Raw genomic sequence first — 20,709 nt, forward strand, 5'->3', positions numbered from 1 at the left:
TGGTTAAATGTACTACGGCCTCCGAAATGAAGGAATTAGCTAGTTTAAGGACTCTAAGCCTGTCCGTAATGTCGTCTAGCGTAGATGAACTAAGGTTCTCTTCAAGCGACTCAATCCAAAATGCTGACGCAGCCGTAATCGGCGCGATACATGCAAGGGGTTGTAAAATAAAACCTTGTTGAACAAACATTTTCTTAAGGTAACCCTCTAATTTTTTATCCATTGGATCTGAGAAAGCACAGCTATCCTCCACCGGGATAGTGGTACGCTTAGCTAAAGTAGAAACTGCTCCCTCCACCTTGGGGACCGTTTGCCATAAGTCCCGAGTGGTGGCGTCTATTGGAAACATCTTTCTAAATATTGGAGGGGATGAGAACGGCACACCGGGTCTATCCCACTCCTTAGTAACAATTTCAGTTAGTCTCTTAGGTATAGGAAAAACGTCAGTACTCGCCGGTACCGCAAAGTATTTATCCAACCTACACAGTTTCTCTGGTATTGCAACGGTGTTACAATCGTTGAGAGCTGCTAAGACCTCCCCTAGTAATACACGGAGGTTCTCCAATTTAAATTTAAAATTTGAAATATCTGAGTCCAATCTGTTTGGATCAGAACCGTCACCCACAGAATGAAGCTCTCCGTCCTCATGCTCTGCGAGCTGTGACGCAGTATCAGACATGGCCCTAGCATTGTCAGCGCACTCTGTTCTCACCCCAGAGTGATCACGCTTGCCTCTTAGTTCTGGTAATTTAGACAAAACTTCAGTCATAACAGTAGCCATATCTTGTAATGTTATCTGTAATGGCCGCCCAGATGTACTAGGCGCCAAAATATCACGCACCTCCCGGGCGGGAGATGCAGGTACTGCCGCGTGAGGCGAGTTAGTCGGCATAACTCTCCCCTCGCTGTTTGGTGAAATTTGTTCACATTGTACAGATTGACTTTTATTTAAAGTAGCATCAATACAGTTAGTACATAAATTTCTATTGGGCTCCACCTTGGCATTGGAACAAATGACACAGATATCTTCCTCTGAGTCAGACATGTTTAACACACTAGCAAAAAACTTACAACTTGGTTATAATCTTTTTTTAGCAAAAAACGTACTGTGCCTCAAAGAGGTACTAACGATTAAATGACAGTTGAAATAATGAACTGAAAAACAGTTATAGCATCAAACTTTAAAACAACAAAACTTTTAGCAAAGGTTTGTTCCCATTAGTAAAATAATAATAATTAAATTTGACATAAAAAATACAAAGCAACGTTTTTATTCACAGTCACTAAAAGAATTCTCACAGCTCTGCTGAGAGAATTTACCTCCCTTCAAAGAAGTTTGAAGACCCCTGAGATCTATCAGAGATGAACCGGATCATGCAGGAAATATAAAAGTAACTGACTGGTATTTTTTGATGCGTAGCAAAGAGCGCCAAAAACGGCCCCTCCCTCTCCCACACAGCAGTGAAGAGAAACGAAACTGTCACAATTAAAGCAAAAAAACTGCCAAGTGGAAAATAATGCCCAAATATTTATTCACACAGTACCTCAGCAATGTAAACGATTCTACATTCCAGCAAAAACGTTTAACATGATAAATAGTTATTAAAAAGGATTAGTGACCTTTAACAGAGTAGTTCCGGTGAAATACCATCCCCAGAATACTGAAGTGTATACATACATGTCATTTTAACGGTATGGCAGGATTTTCTCATCAATTCCATTCAGAAAATAAAAACTGCTACATACCTCAATGCAGATTCATCTGCCCGCTGTCCCCTGATCTGAAGCCTTTACCTCCCTCAGATGGCCGAGAACAGCAATATGATCTTAACTACTCCGGTTAAAATCATAGTAAAAAACTCTGACAGATTCTTCCTCAAACTCTGCCAGAGAAGTAATAACACGCTCCGGTGCTATTTTAAAATAACAAACTTTTGATTGAAGTCATAAAAACTAAGTATAATCATCATAGTCCTCTCACACATCCTATCTAGTCGTTGGGTGCAAGAGAATGACTGGGACTGACGTAGAGGGGAGGAGCTATATGCAGCTCTGCTGGGTGAATCCTCTTGCATTTCCTGTTGGGGAGGAGTTATATCCCAGAAGTAATGATGACCCGTGGACTGATCACACATAACAGAAGAAACATAATTTATGCTTACCTGATAAATTCCTTTCTTCTGTTGTGTGATCAGTCCACGGGTCATCATTACTTCTGGGATATAACTCCTCCCCAACAGGAAATGCAAGAGGATTCACCCAGCAGAGCTGCATATAGCTCCTCCCCTCTACGTCAGTCCCAGTCATTCGACCAAGAATCAACGAGAAAGGAGTAACCAAGGGTGAAGTGGTGACTGGAGTATAATTTAAAAGATATTTACCTGCCTTAAAACAGGGCGGGCCGTGGACTGATCACACAACAGAAGAAAGGAATTTATCAGGTAAGCATAAATTATGTTTTCTTCTGTTATGTGTGATCAGTCCACGGGTCATCATTACTTCTGGGATACCAATACCAAAGCAAAAGTACACGGATGACGGGAGGGATAGGCAGGCTCATTATATAGAAGGAACCACTGCCTGAAGAACCTTTCTCCCAAAAATAGCCTCCGAAGAAGCAAAAGTGTCAAATTTGTAAAATTTGGAAAAAGTATGAAGCGAAGACCAAGTTGCAGCCTTGCAAATCTGTTCAACAGAGGCCTCATTCTTAAAGGCCCAAGTGGAAGCCACAGCTCTAGTGGAGTGAGCTGTAATTCTTTCAGGAGGCTGCTGACCAGCAGTCTCATAGGCTAAACGTATTATGCTACGAAGCCAAAAAGAGAGAGAGGTAGCAGAAGCTTTTTGACCTCTCCTCTGTCCAGAATAAACGACAAACAGGGAAGAAGTTTGGCGAAAATCTTTAGTTGCCTGCAAGTAGAACTTGAGGGCACGAACTACATCCAGATTGTGTAGAAGACGTTCCTTCTTTGAAGAAGGATTTGGACACAAGGATGGAACAACAATCTCTTGATTGATATTCCTGTTAGTGACCACCTTAGGTAAGAACCCAGGTTTAGTACGCAGAACTACCTTGTCTGAGTGAAAAATCAGATAAGGAGAATCACAATGTAAGGCTGATAACTCAGAGACTCTTCGAGCCGAGGAAATAGCCATTAAAAACAGAACTTTCCAAGATAACAATTTTATATCAATGGAATGAAGGGGTTCAAATGGAACACCCTGTAAAACGTTAAGAACTAAGTTTAAACTCCATGGCGGAGCAACAGCTTTAAACACAGGCTTGATCCTAGCTAAAGCCTGACAAAAAGCCTGGACGTCTGGATTTTCTGACAGACGCCTGTGTAACAAGATGGACAGAGCTGAAATCTGTCCCTTTAATGAACTAGCTGATAAACCCTTTTCTAACCCTTCTTGTAGAAAAGACAATATCCTAGAGATCCTAACCTTACTCCAGGAGTAATGTTTGGATTCGCACCAGTATAGGTATTTACGCCATATTTTATGGTAAATCTTTCTGGTAACAGGCTTCCTAGCCTGTATCAGGGTATCAATAACCGACTCAGAAAAACCACGTTTTGATAAAATCAAACGTTCAATTTCCAAGCAGTCAGCTTCAGAGAAGTTAGATTTTGATGTTTGAATGGACCCTGTATCAGAAGGTCCTGTCTTAGAGGTAGAGACCAAGGCGGACAGGATGACATGTCCACTAGATCTGCATACCAAGTCCTGCGTGGCCATGCAGGCGCTATTAGAATCACTGATGCTCTCTCCTGCTTGATTTTGGCAATCAATCGAGGAAGCAGCGGAAAGGGTGGAAACACATAAGCCATCCCGAAGTTCCAAGGTGCTGTCAAAGCATCTATCAGAACCGCTCCCGGATCCCTGGATCTGGACCCGTAGCGAGGAAGTTTGGCGTTCTGGCGAGACGCCATGAGATCTATCTCTGGTTTGCCCCAACGTCGAAGTATTTGGGCAAAGACCTCCGGATGAAGTTCCCACTCCCCCGGATGAAAAGTCTGGCGACTCAAGAAATCCGCCTCCCAGTTCTCCACTCCCGGGATGTGGATTGCTGACAGGTGGCAAGAGTGAGACTCTGCCCAGCGAATTATCTTTGATACTTCCACCATTGCTAGGGAGCTTCTTGTCCCTCCCTGATGGTTGATGTAAGCTACAGTCGTGATGTTGTCCGACTGAAACCTGATGAACCCCCGAGTTGTTAATTGGGGCCAAGCTAGAAGGGCATTGAGAACTGCTCTCAATTCCAGAATGTTTATTGGAAGGAGACTCTCCTCCTGATTCCATAGTCCCTGAGCCTTCAGAGAATTCCAGACAGCGCCCCAACCTAGTAGGCTGGCGTCTGTTGTTACAATTGTCCAGTCTGGCCTGCTGAATGGCATCCCCCTGGACAGGTGTGGCCGATGAAGCCACCATAGAAGAGAATTTCTGGTCTCTTGATTCAGATTCAGAGTAGGGGACAAATCTGAGTAATCCCCATTCCACTGACTTAGCATGCATAATTGCAGAGGTCTGAGGTGTAGGCGTGCAAAAGGTACTATGTCCATTGCCGCTACCATTAAGCCGATCACCTCCATGCATTGAGCTACTGACGGGTGTTGAATGGAATGAAGGACACGGCATGCATTTTGAAGCTTTGTTAACCTGTCCTCTGTCAGGTAAATCTTCATTTCTACAGAATCTATAAGAGTCCCCAAGAATGGAACTCTTGTGAGAGGAAAAAGAGAACTCTTCTTTTCGTTCACTTTCCATCCATGCGACCTTAGAAATGCCAGAACTAACTCTGTATGAGACTTGGCAGTTTGAAAGCTTGAAGCTTGTATTAGAATGTCGTCTAGGTATGGAGCTACCGAAATCCCTCGCGGTCTTAGTACCGCCAGAAGGGCACCCAGAACCTTTGTGAAGATTCTTGGAGCCGTAGCCAATCCGAATGGAAGAGCTACAAACTGGTAGTGCCTGTCTAAGAAGGCAAACCTTAGATACCGGTGATGATCTTTGTGGATCGGTATGTGAAGGTAAGCATCCTTTAAATCCACTGTGGTCATGTACTGACCCTCTTGGATCATGGGTAAGATTGTCCGAATAGTTTCCATTTTGAACGATGGAACTCTTAGGAATTTGTTTAGAATCTTTAAATCTAAGATTGGCCTGAAAGTTCCCTCTTTTTTGGGAACCACAAACAGGTTTGAGTAGAACCCTTGTCCTTGTTCCGACCGCGGAACCGGATGGATCACTCCCATTATTAACAGATCTTGTACGCAGCGTAGAAACGCTTCTTTCTTTATCTGGTTTGTTGACAACCTTGACAGATGAAATCTCCCTCTTGGGGGAGATAATTTGAAGTCTAGAAGGTATCCCTGAGATATGATCTCTAGTGCCCAGGGATCCTGAACATCTCTTGCCCAGGCCTGGGCGAAGAGAGAGAGTCTGCCCCCCACTAGATCCGGTCCCGGATCGGGGGCTCTCGGTTCATGCTGTCTTTGGGGCAGCAGCAGGTTTCCTGGCCTGCTTGCTCTTGTTCCAGGACTGGTTAGGCTTCCAGCCTTGCCTGTAACGAGCAACAGCTCCTTCCTGTTTTGGTGCAGTGGAGGTTGATGCTGCTCCTGTTTTGAAGTTCCGAAAGGGACGAAAATTAGACTGTCTAGCCTTAGCTTTGGCTTTGTCTTGAGGTAGGGCGTGGCCCTTACCTCCTGTAATGTCAGCGATAATCTCTTTCAAACCGGGCCCAAATAAAGACTGCCCCTTGAAAGGTATATTAAGTAATTTGGACTTAGAAGTAACATCAGCTGACCAGGATTTTAGCCACAGCGCCCTACGTGCCTGTATGGCGAATCCTGAGTTCTCAGCCGTAAGTTTGGTTAAATGTACTACGGCCTCCGAAATGAAGGAATTAGCTAGTTTAAGGACTCTAAGCCTGTCCGTAATGTCGTCTAGCGTAGATGAACTAAGGTTCTCTTCAAGCGACTCAATCCAAAATGCTGCCGCAGCCGTAATCGGCGCGATACATGCAAGGGGTTGTAATATAAAACCTTGTTGAACAAACATTTTCTTAAGGTAACCCTCTAATTTTTTATCCATTGGATCTGAGAAAGCACAGCTATCCTCCACCGGGATAGTGGTACGCTTAGCTAAAGTAGAAACTGCTCCCTCCACCTTGGGGACCGTTTGCCATAAGTCCCGAGTGGTGGCGTCTATTGGAAACATCTTTCTAAATATTGGAGGGGGTGAGAACGGCACACCGGGTCTATCCCACTCCTTAGTAACAATTTCAGTTAGTCTCTTAGGTATAGGAAAAACGTCAGTACTCGCCGGTACCGCAAAGTATTTATCCAACCTACACAGTTTCTCTGGTATTGCAACGGTGTTACAATCGTTGAGAGCTGCTAAGACCTCCCCTAGTAATACACGGAGGTTCTCCAATTTAAATTTAAAATTTGAAATATCTGAGTCCAATCTGTTTGGATCAGAACCGTCACCCACAGAATGAAGCTCTCCGTCCTCATGCTCTGCGAGCTGTGACGCAGTATCAGACATGGCCCTAGCATTGTCAGCGCACTCTGTTCTCACCCCAGAGTGATCACGCTTGCCTCTTAGTTCTGGTAATTTAGACAAAACTTCAGTCATAACAGTAGCCATATCTTGTAATGTTATCTGTAATGGCCGCCCAGATGTACTAGGCGCCAAAATATCACGCACCTCCCGGGCGGGAGATGCAGGTACTGCCGCGTGAGGCGAGTTAGTCGGCATAACTCTCCCCTCGCTGTTTGGTGAAATTTGTTCACATTGTACAGATTGACTTTTATTTAAAGTAGCATCAATACAGTTAGTACATAAATTTCTATTGGGCTCCACCTTGGCATTGGAACAAATGACACAGATATCTTCCTCTGAGTCAGACATGTCTAACACACTAGCAAAAAACTTACAACTTGGTTATAATCTTTTTTAGCAAAAAACGTACTGTGCCTCAAAGAGGTACTAACGATTAAATGACAGTTGAAATAATAAACTGAAAAACAGTTATAGCATCAAACTTTAAAACAACAAAACTTTTAGCAAAGGTTTGTTCCCATTAGTAAAATAACAATAATTAAATTTGACATAAAAAATACAAAGCAACGTTTTTATTCACAGTCACTATAAGAATTCTCACAGCTCTGCTGAGAGAATTTACCTCCCTTCAAAGAAGGTTGAAGACCCCTGAGATCTATCAGAGATGAACCGGATCATGCAGGAAATATAAAAGTAACTGACTGGTATTTTTTGATGCGTAGCAAAGAGCGCCAAAAACGGCCCCTCCCTCTCCCACACAGCAGTGAAGAGAAACGAAACTGTCACAATTAAAGTAAAAAAACTGCCAAGTGGAAAATAATGCCCAAATATTTATTCACACAGTACCTCAGCAATGTAAACGATTCTACATTCCAGCAAAAACGTTTAACATGATAAATAGTTATTAAAAAGGATTAGTGACCTTTAACAGAGTAGTTCCGGTGAAATACCATCCCCAGAATACTGAAGTGTATACATACATGTCATTTTAACGGTATGGCAGGATTTTCTCATCAATTCCATTCAGAAAATAAAAACTGCTACATACCTCAATGCAGATTCATCTGCCCGCTGTCCCCTGATCTGAAGCCTTTACCTCCCTCAGATGGCCGAGAACAGCAATATGATCTTAACTACTCCGGTTAAAATCATAGTAAAAAACTCTGACAGATTCTTCCTCAAACTCTGCCAGAGAAGTAATAACACGCTCCGGTGCTATTTTAAAATAACAAACTTTTGATTGAAGTCATAAAAACTAAGTATAATCACCATAGTCCTCTCACACATCCTATCTAGTCGTTGGGTGCAAGAGAATGACTGGGACTGACGTAGAGGGGAGGAGCTATATGCAGCTCTGCTGGGTGAATCCTCTTGCATTTCCTGTTGGGGAGGAGTTATATCCCAGAAGTAATGATGACCCGTGGACTGATCACACATAACAGAAGAAATGAGACTTAAATAATGTGGAGACAAAAGTGACGCCCATATTTTTTTAGCGCCAAATAAGACGCCCACATTATTTGGCGCCTAAATGCTTTTGGCGCCAAAAATGACGCCACATCCGGAACGCCGACATTTTTGGCGCAAAAGAACGTCAAAAATGACGCAACTTCCGGCGACACGTATGACGCCGGAAACAGAAAAAAAAATTTGCGCCAAAAAAGTCTGCGCCAAGAATGACGCAATAAAATGAAGCATTTTCAGCCCCCGCGAGCCTAACAGCCCACAGGGAAAGTCAAATTTTAAGGTAAGAAAAAAATTGTTTTATTCAAATGCATTATCCCAAATATGAAACTGACTGTCTGAAAATAAGGAATGTTGAACATCCTGAGTCAAGGCAAATAAATGTTTGAATACATATATTTAGAACTTTATAAAAAAGTGCCCAACCATAGCTTAGAGTGTCACAGAAAATAAGACTTACTTACCCCAGGACACTCATCTACATGTTGTAGAAAGCCAAACCAGTACTGAAGCGAAAATCAGCAGAGGTAATGGTATATATATATATATAAGAGTATATCGTCGATCTGAAAAGGGAGGTAAGAGATGAATCTCTACGACCGATAACAGAGAACCTATGAAATAGACCCCGTAGAAGGAGATAATTGAATTCAAATAGGCAATACTCTCCTCACATCCCTCTGACATTCACTGCACGCTGAGAGGAAAACCAGGCTCCAACCTGCTGCGGAGCGCATATCAACGTAGAATCTAGCACAAACTTACTTCACCACCTCCATAGGAGGCAAAGTTTGTAAAACTGATTTGTGGGTGTGGTGAGGGGTGTATTTGTAGGCATTTTGAGGTTTGGGAAACTTTGCCCCTCCTGGTAGGAATGTATATCCCATACGCAACTAGCTCATGGACTCTTGCTAATTACATGAAAGAAAAATAAATCATTCAGAAAAAAAAAAAAATCTGCTTATTTGAAATTTAGAGTAGGTAATAAAGCATTGTCTTTTTAGTATGTACCTATTATGCAATTATATTGCATTGAGTGGTCCTTTAAGGAGTTTTTCAGCAATCAGTAAAACATTGTTAGTATAACATGGTACCATCCAACATACTACTTTTCTGGTCTCATTATTTATTACACTTAGCTCGAGTATGTATCCTCATATACTGACCTAGACACAAAACTGTTATAGTACTATAACATGGTCTCTCTTTTTTTAAATATCTAATTAACTAGATATTTAACATTTACAAATTACAATTATGTGGCTCTTAAAGGGCCACTATAGTAAGAAAAAAACTACATGCTGTAATCCAATAGAGCATGTAATTGTTCGACTGTAGACCCTGCTATACTGTGTATTTAACCCCCACAAAGTGGTTAAACACACCGTAGATGTTCTGCTCTGGACCCGCAGTGCACTGCTGATAAGTTAAAGGGACAGTCAACCATAGAATTGTTATTGTTTTAAAAGATAGATAATCCCTTTATTACTCATTCCCCAGTTTTGCATAACCAACACAGTTATATTAAAGGGATGGTAAACTCATTTACTTTACAATTTCATATTTACACTGCTATAGGTATATATGATCAAACCGCATTATTCTTTTTTTATATTTATATGTAATTTATCCTCAATTTTCCTAATGTTTTGTAACCTGTTTGCTCCGCATCTCCCCGCCCCTCTTATATGCCCGTAACAACACTATGTCCTTTGTCCTCTCTCCACCCGTCATACTGATTGCTCGTTCCCGATATTCTAATTTTTAACGCATGCGCATTCGTTTGCACCTAACGCATTCGCAATGTCTACCTGTCAACCGCGATCCCCCGCCGCAAGCCCTAATAAATATTTAACCCCTAAACCGCCGCTCCCGGACCCCGCCACCAACTACATTAACTACCCCCTAATGTGATCCCCCTACAACGTCGCCAACAATATTAAACTACCCCCTAAAGTGAGCCCCTTACACCGCCGCCATCTACCTTACCTACACCCTAAAGTGAGCTCCTACCCCGCCGCCATCTATTTTAAAATTATTAACCCCTAATTTAATCCCCCTACCCCGCCGCCAGCTATATTAAATTATTTAACCCCTAAAATACTAAACTATCCCTACCACTAAACCTAAATCTAACCCTACAAATAGCCCTGAAAAGGGCTTTTTGCGTGGCATTGCCCCAAAGTAAATTGCTCTATTGCCAGCCCTTAAAAGGGCTTTTGGTGGGGCTTTGTCACAAAGTAATCAGCTCTTTTGCATCTAATCTACATCCCCCTACACCGCGGCCACCTATAATAAAATGTATTAACCCCTAATTTAATCCCCCTACACCGCCACCGCCTATATTAAACACATTAACCCCTAATCTAATCCCCCTACACCGCCGCCAGCTATATTAACTATATTAACCCTAATTATATTAGGGTTAATATAGTTATTATATTATATATATTAACTATATTAACCCTAATTATATTAGGGTTAATATAGTTAATATCGTTATTATATTATCTATATATTAAGTATAATAACCCTATCTAACTCGAACATCCCTAACTAAACTCTTATTAAAATAAAATATTAATATTATTAATTAAAATATTCCTATTTAAATCTAAATACTTACCTATAAAATAAACCCTAAGATAGCTACAATGTAATTAATAATCGCCGGATGGAAGAAGACTCTCTGCAGCTTGATTGAAGACATCGCCCGGATCGGATGAAGAGTTCTGCTCGGCTGGGTGAATACAAGGTAGGTAGATCTTCAGGGGGGTAGTGTTAGGTTTATTTAAGGGGGGTTTGGGTTAGATTAGGGGTATGTGGGTGGTGGGTTGTAATGTTGGGGGTGGTATTGTGTTTTTTTTTTCAGGCAAAAGAGCAGTTTTCTTTGGGGCATGCCCCGCAAAAGGCCCTTTTAAAGGGCTGGTAAGGTAAAAGAGCTAACTTTTTTAATTTAGAATAGGGCAGGGAAATTTTTTTATTTTGGGGGTTTATTATTTTATTAGGGGGCTTAGAATATGTGTAATTAGCTTAAAAATCTTGTAATATTTTTTTTTATTTTTTGTAATTTAGTGTTTGTTTTTTTGTGTAATTTAGTTTAGATTATTTTATTGTATTTTAGTTTAGATATTTGTAGTTTATTTAATTTATTGATAGTGTAGGTGTATTTGTAACTTAGGTTAGGATTTATTTTACAGGTAAATTGGTAATTATTTGAAACTAGGTAGCTATTAAATAGTTATTAACTATTTAATAGCTATTGTACCTAGTTAAAATAAATACCAAGATACCTGTAAAATAAATATAAACCCTAAAATAGCTACAATGTAATTATTAATTACATTGTAGCTATCTTAGGGTTTATTTTTTAGGTAAGTATTTAGATTTAAATAGGAATATTTTAATTAATAATATTAATATTAGATTTATTTTAATAAGAGTTTAGTTAGGGATGTTCCAGTTAGATAGGGTTATTATACTTAATATATAGATAATATAATAACGATATTAACTATATTAACCCTAATATAATTAGGGTTAATATAGTTAATATAGCTGGCTGCGGTGTAGGGGGATTAGATTAGGGGTTAATGTGTTTAATATAGGCGGCGGTGTAGGGGGATTAAATTAGGGGTTAATACATTTATTATAGGTGGCCGCGGTGTAGGGGGATGTAGATTAGATGCAAAAGAGCTGATTACTTTGTGACGAAGCCCCACCAAAAGCCCTTTCAATGGCTGGTAAAAGAGCAGTTTTCTTTGGGGCATGCCGAGCAAAAAGCCCTTTTAAGGGCTAGCAATAGAGCAGTTTACTTTGGGGTAATGCCACGCAAAAAGCCCTTTTCAGGGCTATTTGTAGGGTTAGACTTAGGTTTAGTGGTAGGGATAGTTTAGCATTTTAGGGGTTAAATAATTTAATATAGCTGGCGGCGGGGTAGGGGGATTAGATTAGGGTTTAAATTAAATATAGCTGGCGGCGGGGTAGGGGGATTAGATTAGGGGTTAAATAATTTAATTAGCTGGCGGCGGGGTAGGGGGATTAGATTAGGGGTTAAATAATTTAATATAGCTGGCGGCGGGGTAGGGGGATTAGATTAGGGGTTAAATAATTTAATATAGCTGGCGGCGGGGTAGGGGGATTAGATTAGGGGTTAATAATTTTAAAATAGATGGCGGTGGGGTAGGGGCTCACATTAGGGGGTTATAGATTTAATATAGCTGGCAGCGGTTTAGCGGTTAATAACTTTATTAGGTGGCGGCGGAGTCCGGGAGCGGCGGTTTAGGGGTTAATAACTTTTTTTATTGTTAGGATAGTGAAAAATAACCTAAGACGCATGCGTTAAATCGAACGTGCACGCGCAAATTCTTAGACGGATTGAGAGGATGTTGATTGGTTGCTAGGATCGTCGGAAGTGATCGTTAGGGCGCATGCGCAAATAAATTGTACGGTAAAGAGCCTGTCTAGCGACTGGATAGATGATTGGACACAGGCAGGAAAATTTAATGTGACGTCACGGTGGGCTGGCGATTTTACGGAACGGATATATTCTTTAGTTGTAAATTGTAAGTAAATGGCTATTTCATGTTTTTAGTGAAATTTCATGAGAAAATGTAATAATATTTGATAATACCTATAACATATTCACCCTATACTGAGTTTACCATCCCTTTAATGTACTTTTTACCTTTGTGATTACCTAGTATCTAGGAACCTTCTTCCAGCCCCCTGATCACATGACTGTGACTGTTTATTATCTATTGTCTTAAATTTAGCATTGTATTGTGCTAGATCTTAAATAACTTTCTGTGCCTGAACACAGTGTTATCTATATAGCCCACGTGTACTTTCTGTCTCTTTGTGTTGAAGAGATTTAAAAAGCATGTGATAAGAGGCAGCCCTCAAAGGCTTAGAAATTAGCATATGAGCCTACCTATGTTTAGTTTAAACTAAGAATACCAAGAGAAAAAACTGAATTTATGCTTACCTGATAAATTACTTTCTCTTGTCATGTATCGAGTCCACGGATTCATCCTTTACTTGTGGGATATTCTCCTTCCCAACAGGAAGTGGCAAAGAGAGCACACAGCAGAGCTGTCCATATAGCTCCCCCTCTAGCTCCACCCCCCAGTCATTCGACCGAAGGTTAGGAAGAAAAAGGAGAAACCATAGGGTGCAGTGGTGACTGTAGTTTAAACAAAAAACTACCTGACTTAATAGCCAGGGCGGGCCGTGGACTCGATACATCACAAGAGAAAGTAATTTATCAGGTAAGCATAAATTCTGTTTTCTCTTGTAAGATGTATCGAGTCCACGGATTCATCCTTTACTTGTGGGATAGCAATACCAAAGCTTTAGGACACGGATGAAGGGAGGGAACAAGACAGGTATCTTAAACGGAAGGCACCACTGCTTGCAAAACCTTTCTCCCAAAAATAGCCTCCGAAGAAGCAAAAGTATCGAATTTGTAAAATTTGTAAAAAGTATGCAGCAAAGACCAAGTCGCTGCCTTGCAAATCTGTTCAACAGAAGCCTCGTTTTTAAAAGCCCATGTGGAAGCCACTGCTCTGGTAGAATGAGCAGTAATTGTTTCGGGAGGCTGCTGGCCAGCAGTCTCATAGGCCAAACGGATGATGCTTTTCAGCCAAAAGGAAAGAGAGGTAGCAGTCGCCTTCTGACCTCTCCTCTTACCAGAATAGATAACAAACAATGAAGGTGTTTGTCTGAAATCATTAGTTGCTTGTAAATAGAACTTTAAAGCACGAACCACATCAAGATTGTGTAACAGACGTTCCTTCTTCGAAGAAGGATTAGGACACAGAGAAGGAACAACAATTTCCTGATTAATATTCTTATAGGACACAACTTTAGGAAGAAAACCGGGTTTGGTACGCAAAACTATCTTATCTGCATGGAAAACCAGGTAAGGTGAATAACACTGTAAAGCAGATAACTCTGAAACTCTTCGAGCAGAAGAGATAGCTACCAAAAACAAAACTTTCCAAGAGAAATGTTTAATATCTATGGAATGTAAAAGGTTCAAACGGAACCCCTTGCAGAACTGAAAGAACTAAATTCAGACTCCATGGCGGAGCCACAGGTCTATAAGCAGGCTCGATTCTGACTAAAGCCTGACTAAACGCTTGAACGTCTGGTACCTCTGCCAGACGTTTGTGTAAAAGAATAGACAAAGCAGATATCTGTCCTTTTAAGGAACTAGCTGATAATCCTTTATCCAATCCTTCTTGGAGAAAGGACAATATCCTGGGAATCCTAATCTTACTCCATGAGTGACCCTTGGATTCGCACCAAAAAATATATTTTCGCCAAATCTTATGGTAGATTTTCCTGGTGACAGGCTTTCTAGCCTGAATCAGGGTATCAATAACGGACTCAGAGAAACCACGCTTTGATAGAATTAGGCGTTCAATCTCCAAGCAGTCAGACGCAGAGAAATTAGATTTGGATGTTTGAAAGGACCTTGTATTAGAAGGTCCTGCCTCATTGGTAGTGTCCATGGTGGAACAGATGACATGTCCACTAGGTCTGCATACCAGGTCCTGCGTGGCCACGCAGGCGCTATTAGAATCACCAAAGCCCTCTCCTGCTTGATTCTGGCAACCAGACGAGGGAAGAGAGGAAACGGTGGAAAAACATAGGCCAGATTGAAGGACCAAGGCGCTGCTAGAGCATCTATCAGCACCGCCTGGGGATCCCGGGATCTGGACCCATAAAGAGGAAGCTTGGTGTTCTGACGGGACCCCATCAGATCCAATTCTGGAGTGCCCCATAGCTGAGTCAGCTGGGCAAATACATCCGGGTGGAGTTCCCACTCCCCCGGGTGAAAAGTCTGACGACTTAGAAAATCCGCATCCCAGTTGTCTACTCCTGGGATGTGAATTGCTGAGAGATGGCAGGAGTGATCCTCCGCCCACCTGATTATTTTGGTTACTTCCGTTATTGCTAGGAAACGCCTCGTTCCCCCTTGATGATTGACGTAAGATACAGTCGTGATGTTGTCCGACTGAAATCTGATGAATTTGGCCGCAGCTAGCTGAGGCCATGCCTGGAGAGCGTTGAATATCGCCCTCAGTTCCAGAATGTTTATCGGGAGAAGAGCTTCTTCTCGAGACCATAAACCCTGAGCTTTCAGGGAGTCCCAGACTGCGCCCCAGCCCAACAGACTGGCGTCGGTCGTTACGATGATCCACTCTGGTCTGCGGAAACACATTCCCTGAGACAGGTGATCCTGAGACCACCACCAGAGAAGAGAATCTCTGGTCCCCTGGTCCAGCTGTATTTGAGGAGACAAATCTGCATAATCCCCATTCCACTGTTTGAGCATGAATAGTTGCAGTGGTCTGAGGTGTATCCGTGCAAAAGGGACTATGTCCATTGCCGCTACCATTAGCCCGATTGTCTCCATGCACTGAGCTACAGATGGCCGAGGAATGGCATGAAGGGCTCGGCAAGTGGTTAAGAGTTTTAACTTTCTGACCTCCGTCAGAAATATTTTCATTTCTACCGAGTCTATTAGAGTTCCTAGGAAGGAAACTCTTGTGAGGGGGGAGAGAGAGAACTCTTTTTGATGTTCACCTTCCACCCGTGAGACCTCAGAAAGGCCAATACAATTTCCGTGTGAGACTTGGCTCTTTGGAAAGTCGACGCCTGAATTAAGATGTTGTCTAGATAAGGCGCCACTGCTATGCCCCGTGGTCTTAGAACCGCCAGGAGGGACCCTAGCACCTTTGTGAAAATTCTGGGAGCAGTGGCCAACCCGAAAGGAAGAGCCACAAACTGGTAATGCTTGTCCAGAAAAGCGAACCTGAGAAACTGGTGATGATCTTTGTGGATAGAAATGTGCAGATATGCATCCTTTAAATCCACAGTGTTCATATATTGACCCTCCTGGATCATTGGCAAGATTGTCCGAATGGTCTTCATCTTGAATGATGGGACTCTGAGGAATTTGTTTAGAATTTTTAGATCCACGATTGGTCTGAAAATTCCTTCTTTCTTTGGAACCACAAACAGGTTTGAGTAAAACCCCAGCCCTTGTTCCGCAATTGGAACTGGGTGGAACACTCCCATTGTATGTAGGTCTTCTACACAGCGTAACAACGCCTTTCTTTGTTTGGTCTGTAGACAGACGAGAAATGTGGAACCTTCCCCTTGGAGGGGAGTCCTTGAATTCTAGAAGATATCCCTGGGATACAATCTCTAAGGCCCAGGGATCGTGTACATCTCTTGCCCAGGCCTGAGCGAAGAGAGTCTGCCCCCTACTAGATCCGGTCCTGGATCTGGGGCTACCCCATCATGCTGTCTTGGAGGCAGCTGCAGGCTTCTTGGCCTGTTTACCCTTGTTCCAGCCCTGGTAAGGTTTCCAGGCTGCCCTGGGTTGTGAAGTGTTACCCTCTTGCTTTGCAGCAGGGGAGGATGAAGCGAGACCGCTCCTGAAATTCCGAAAGGAACGAAAATTATTTTGTTTATTCTTTGTCTTGAAGGACTTGTCCTGGGGGAGAGCATGGTCTTTTCCCCCAGTGATTTCTGAAATAATCTCTTTCAATTCAGGCCCGAGGAGGGTCTTTCCTTTGAAAGGGATGTTCAATAGTTTGGATTTTGACGACACATCGGCCGACCAGGACTTTAGCCATAGCGCCCTGCGCGCCAAAATGGCGAAACCTGAATATTTTGCCGCTAACTTAGCTAGTTGGAAAGCGGCATCTGTGATAAAAGAATTAGCCAGCTTAAGAGCCTTAATTCTGTCCATAATGTCCTCATATGAGGTCTCCGTCTGGAGCGCATCTTCCAGCGCCTCGAACCAGAAAGCAGCTGCAGTGGTTACAGGAACAATGCACGCAATAGGTTGGAGAAGAAAACCTTGTTGAACAAAAATTTTCTTAAGTAAACCCTCTAATTTTTTATCCATAGGGTCTTTGAAAGCACAACTGTCTTCTATAGGTATAGTTGTGCGTTTAGCAAGTGAAGAAACAGCCCCCTCCACCTTAGGGACCGTCTGCCACGAGTCCCGTATGGGGTTAGATATGGGGAACATTTTCTTAAAAACAGGAGGGGGAACGAAGGGAATACCTGGTTTATCCCACTCCCTAGTAACGATATCCGCAATCCTCTTAGGGACCGGGAACACATCAGTGTAAAAAGGAACTTCTAGGTACTTGTCCATTTTACACAATTTCTCTGGAACCACCGTAGGGTCGCAGTCATCCAGAGTAACTAATACCTCCCTGAGCAATAAGCGGAGGTGTTCTAGTTTAAATTTCAAAGCCAACGTATCGGAATCTGTCTGAGGAGAAACCTTTCCTGAATCGGAAATTTCTCCCTCAGGCAGCACATCCCTCGCCCCCACTTCAGAGTGTTGTGAGGGTATATCGGATACGGCTACTAAAGCGTCAGAATGCTCATTATCTGTTCTTAAAACAGAGCTATCACGCTTTGCAAGTAACACGGGCAGTTTAGATAAGAACACTGAGAGGGTATTATCCATAACTGCCGCCAAGTCTTGCAAGGTAAAAGAGTTAGACGCACTAGAGGTGCTAGGCGTCGCTTGAGCGGGCGTAACTGGTTGTGACACTTGGGGAGAGGTTGACGGGCTAACCTCGTTACCTTCTGTCTGAGAATCATCTTGGGCCACATTTTTAAGTGCAACAATATGTTCTTTAAAGTGTATAGACATATCAGTACAAGTGGGACACATTCTGAGAGGGGGTTCCACCATGGTTTCTAAACACATTGAACAAGGACTTTCCTTGGTGTCAGACATGTTTAACAGACTAGTAATATAAACAGGCTTGGAAATCACTTTAATCAAGTAAAAACACACTTTGAAAAAAACGTTACTGTGCCTTTAAGAATTAAAAAAGGCACACAATTTTGCAAAAACAGTGAAAAAAATGCAGAAAACTTTTCGAAATGTTTACAGTATGTACCTAAAGCATTAGTAAGATTGCACCACTAGCAATATAAACGATTAACCCCTTAATGCCCAAACCGGATCGACAGTAGTAAAAAAAAAACGGTTAAAGAAACTCTGCTGTGGCCCTACCTGCACCCTTAGGACCAGATTTGTGGGGAAAAGCTTCTTATAGGCCCTCAAACTGCAGCAGGACCCTCCATGTGAAACAGCCTGAACTTCTAGTCAAAATAACTGCCCATCTGAGGCGCGAAATTAGGCCCCTCCCACCTCACTCCGGTGCTTGTGAGGCCTAAAGAAACACTCCCAAGTGTTTTAGTAATAGCCATGTGGGTAATAACGCCTGAAAGAAACCCAAAGGAACCTTCAAAGTGTCTCAATAAAAACCGTTTGCCCTGAAGTAGTGTCAACCAGCATAAACTAGCCCTGTTATGTAAGCTTGAAATTCCATACTTAGTCTCTGAATACAGCTTACCCTTCCCTCATGGGGATATTAACAGTCTTTTCTAGTATTATCTCAGTCTTGTCTAGAAATAAATGACTGAACATACCTTATTGCAGCCTAACCAGCAAACCGTTCGCCCCAACTGAAGTTCTCTTGTACTCCTCAGTCCTGTGTGGGAACAGCAGTGGATTTTAGTTACAACATGCTAAAATCATCTTCCTCCCTGCAGAAATCTTCATCCCCTTTCTGTCAGAGAGTAAATAGTACACACTGGTACCATTTAAAATAACAAACTCTTGCTTGTAGAAAATAAAAACTACAATTCTAACACCACATTCACTTTACACTTCTGATTGCTTAGAGCCGGCAAAGAGAATGAACGGGGGGGTGGAGCTAGAGGGGGAGCTATATGGACAGCTCTGCTGTGTGCTCTCTTTGCCACTTCCTGTTGGGAAGGAGAATATCCCACAAGTAAAGGATGAATCCGTGGACTTGATACATCTTACAAGAGAAAAACAAATTTGATGATAAAAGTAAATTGGAAAGTCAATTAAAATTAAAAGTCCTATCTGAATAATGAAAGTTTAATTTATACTTGACTGTCCCTTTAAACCTGCTACTAATACAATCAGCAGCACTAGTCGCACTACTCAGATGTATAACTAGTGCAGCTGATTGGATCAGTTGCATGTTCTGCTCAGTACCAGCAGTGCATCTTGGGTCAAGTGGATCATCTACTGTTCGTTTAACCCCTATGCAGGGGTAAAATACACACCCCAGAGCAGGGGCGATAGTCAGAAAAATGACATGCTCTAACGGATTGGAGCACGTTAGGTGCTCAATTCCCGATACCTCAAAACAGGAACCACTAGCAACACTTGCAAAACAGAATATGTAAATGTTTGTAACTGTAAAATATTCACAAGACTGTTCACGCTGTAGTGTTCTACAGGTGTGCTCAGGGTTTTTCAGCTAACTTTCTGCCCAGCATGCAGAATTCTTAAAGACTATTACTCATGTCTCACCATTCTCAAGCTCACAAGGCTGTCTCCTTTTCTTTTCCTTTATTTCTCTTTAACGGTTAGTTTACTTTTCTGCATTTGTTAGAGTGGACTATTTTAGAGTGAATTTTTTTTCTCGTGTTTTTTCTGTATGGTTTTGAGGGCATTTTTGTGATGGTTTAAACTTGTTTTGTTCTCTGAGAAGTGTACGGTTACAAGATGCGGAACCAGTAATTAAAACAGAAATTAACTCACAACATTGACAAGGGACTAGTAACAACATTTCTGAAACCTGCAATTTTCAAAGGTGGAATGTAACAATGCCCCCCCCCCCCTTTCATGAGATATCAGTCTTCTATAGGATTTTACTAAATCTAGGTCATTTTGCTGAACTACATATTCACATTTTCTTAAGAGCCGGTACATACCTTTTTATGGTCAACATTTTCTTTTCCATTGTCAGACTTCCTCTGCCAATAGGACTGCTGGTCAAAATCAAAAGGGCCTCTTTTTCCTTCATATTTGATTTCATTTTCTTCTGTTTCAGTTTCCTTATGGGTCATGTAATCAGGTAAGTGACTCATATAAGGTCTAAAAGAAAAAGAAAAATGAGAAAAACTAAATTTATGCTAACCTGATAAATTTCTTTCTTTCTTGACATGGTGAGTCCACGGATCATCAATTACTGTTGGGAATATGACTCCTGGCCAGCAGGAGGAAGCAAAGAGCACCACAGCATAGCTGTTAAGTATCACTTCTCTTCCCACAAACCCCAGTCATTCGACTGAAGGTAAAAGGAGAGAAAGGAAATAACACAAGGTGCCGAGGTTTATATAAAAAAAAACTGTCTGAAAAACAGGGAGGGCCGTGGACTCACCGTGACAAGAAATAAATTTATCAGGAAAGCTTAAATTTTGTTTTCTTTCTAATGACACAGTGAGTCCACTGATCATCAATTACTGTTGGGAATCAATACCCAAGCCAGAGGACACATATGGGAGGGCAAGACATGTAACCTAAACAGAAGGCACCAATGCTTGCAGAACCTTTCTCCCAAAAGAAACCTCAGCCGAGACAAAAACATTCATTTTATAGAATTTAGAAAAAATGTGCAAAGACCAAGTCACTGTCTTACAAATCTGTTCTACAGTGGCCTTGTTCTTGAAGGCCCAAGACAAAGACACCACCCTAGTGGAGTGAGCTGTAATTCTCCCAGGCGGCTGCTGTCCAGCAGTCTCATAAGCCCTACAAAACACACTTCTCAACCAGAGAGAAAGAGAAGTGGCAGTAGCTTTCTGGCC

At 42.0% G+C, this 20,709-nt stretch overlaps 1 protein-coding gene across 8 annotated transcripts in view; it reads right to left on the reverse strand.

Moving 5' to 3' along the window:
* The window catches only part of C5H7orf57 (chromosome 5 C7orf57 homolog), a 263,708-nt gene that overhangs the window by 92,652 nt on the left and 150,347 nt on the right, over positions 1–20,709 (reverse strand). For all 8 annotated transcript variants that reach the window (XM_053714328.1, XM_053714325.1, XM_053714324.1 and 5 more), the window contains one exon: positions 19,837–19,999. In XM_053714328.1, coding sequence (XP_053570303.1) covers positions 19,837–19,999 — 163 coding nt within the window. The remainder of the gene's footprint in view (positions 1–19,836; positions 20,000–20,709) is intronic.

This window comes from Bombina bombina, chromosome 5 (assembly GCF_027579735.1).
Source record: "Bombina bombina isolate aBomBom1 chromosome 5, aBomBom1.pri, whole genome shotgun sequence".
NCBI lineage: Eukaryota > Metazoa > Chordata > Amphibia > Anura > Bombinatoridae > Bombina > Bombina bombina.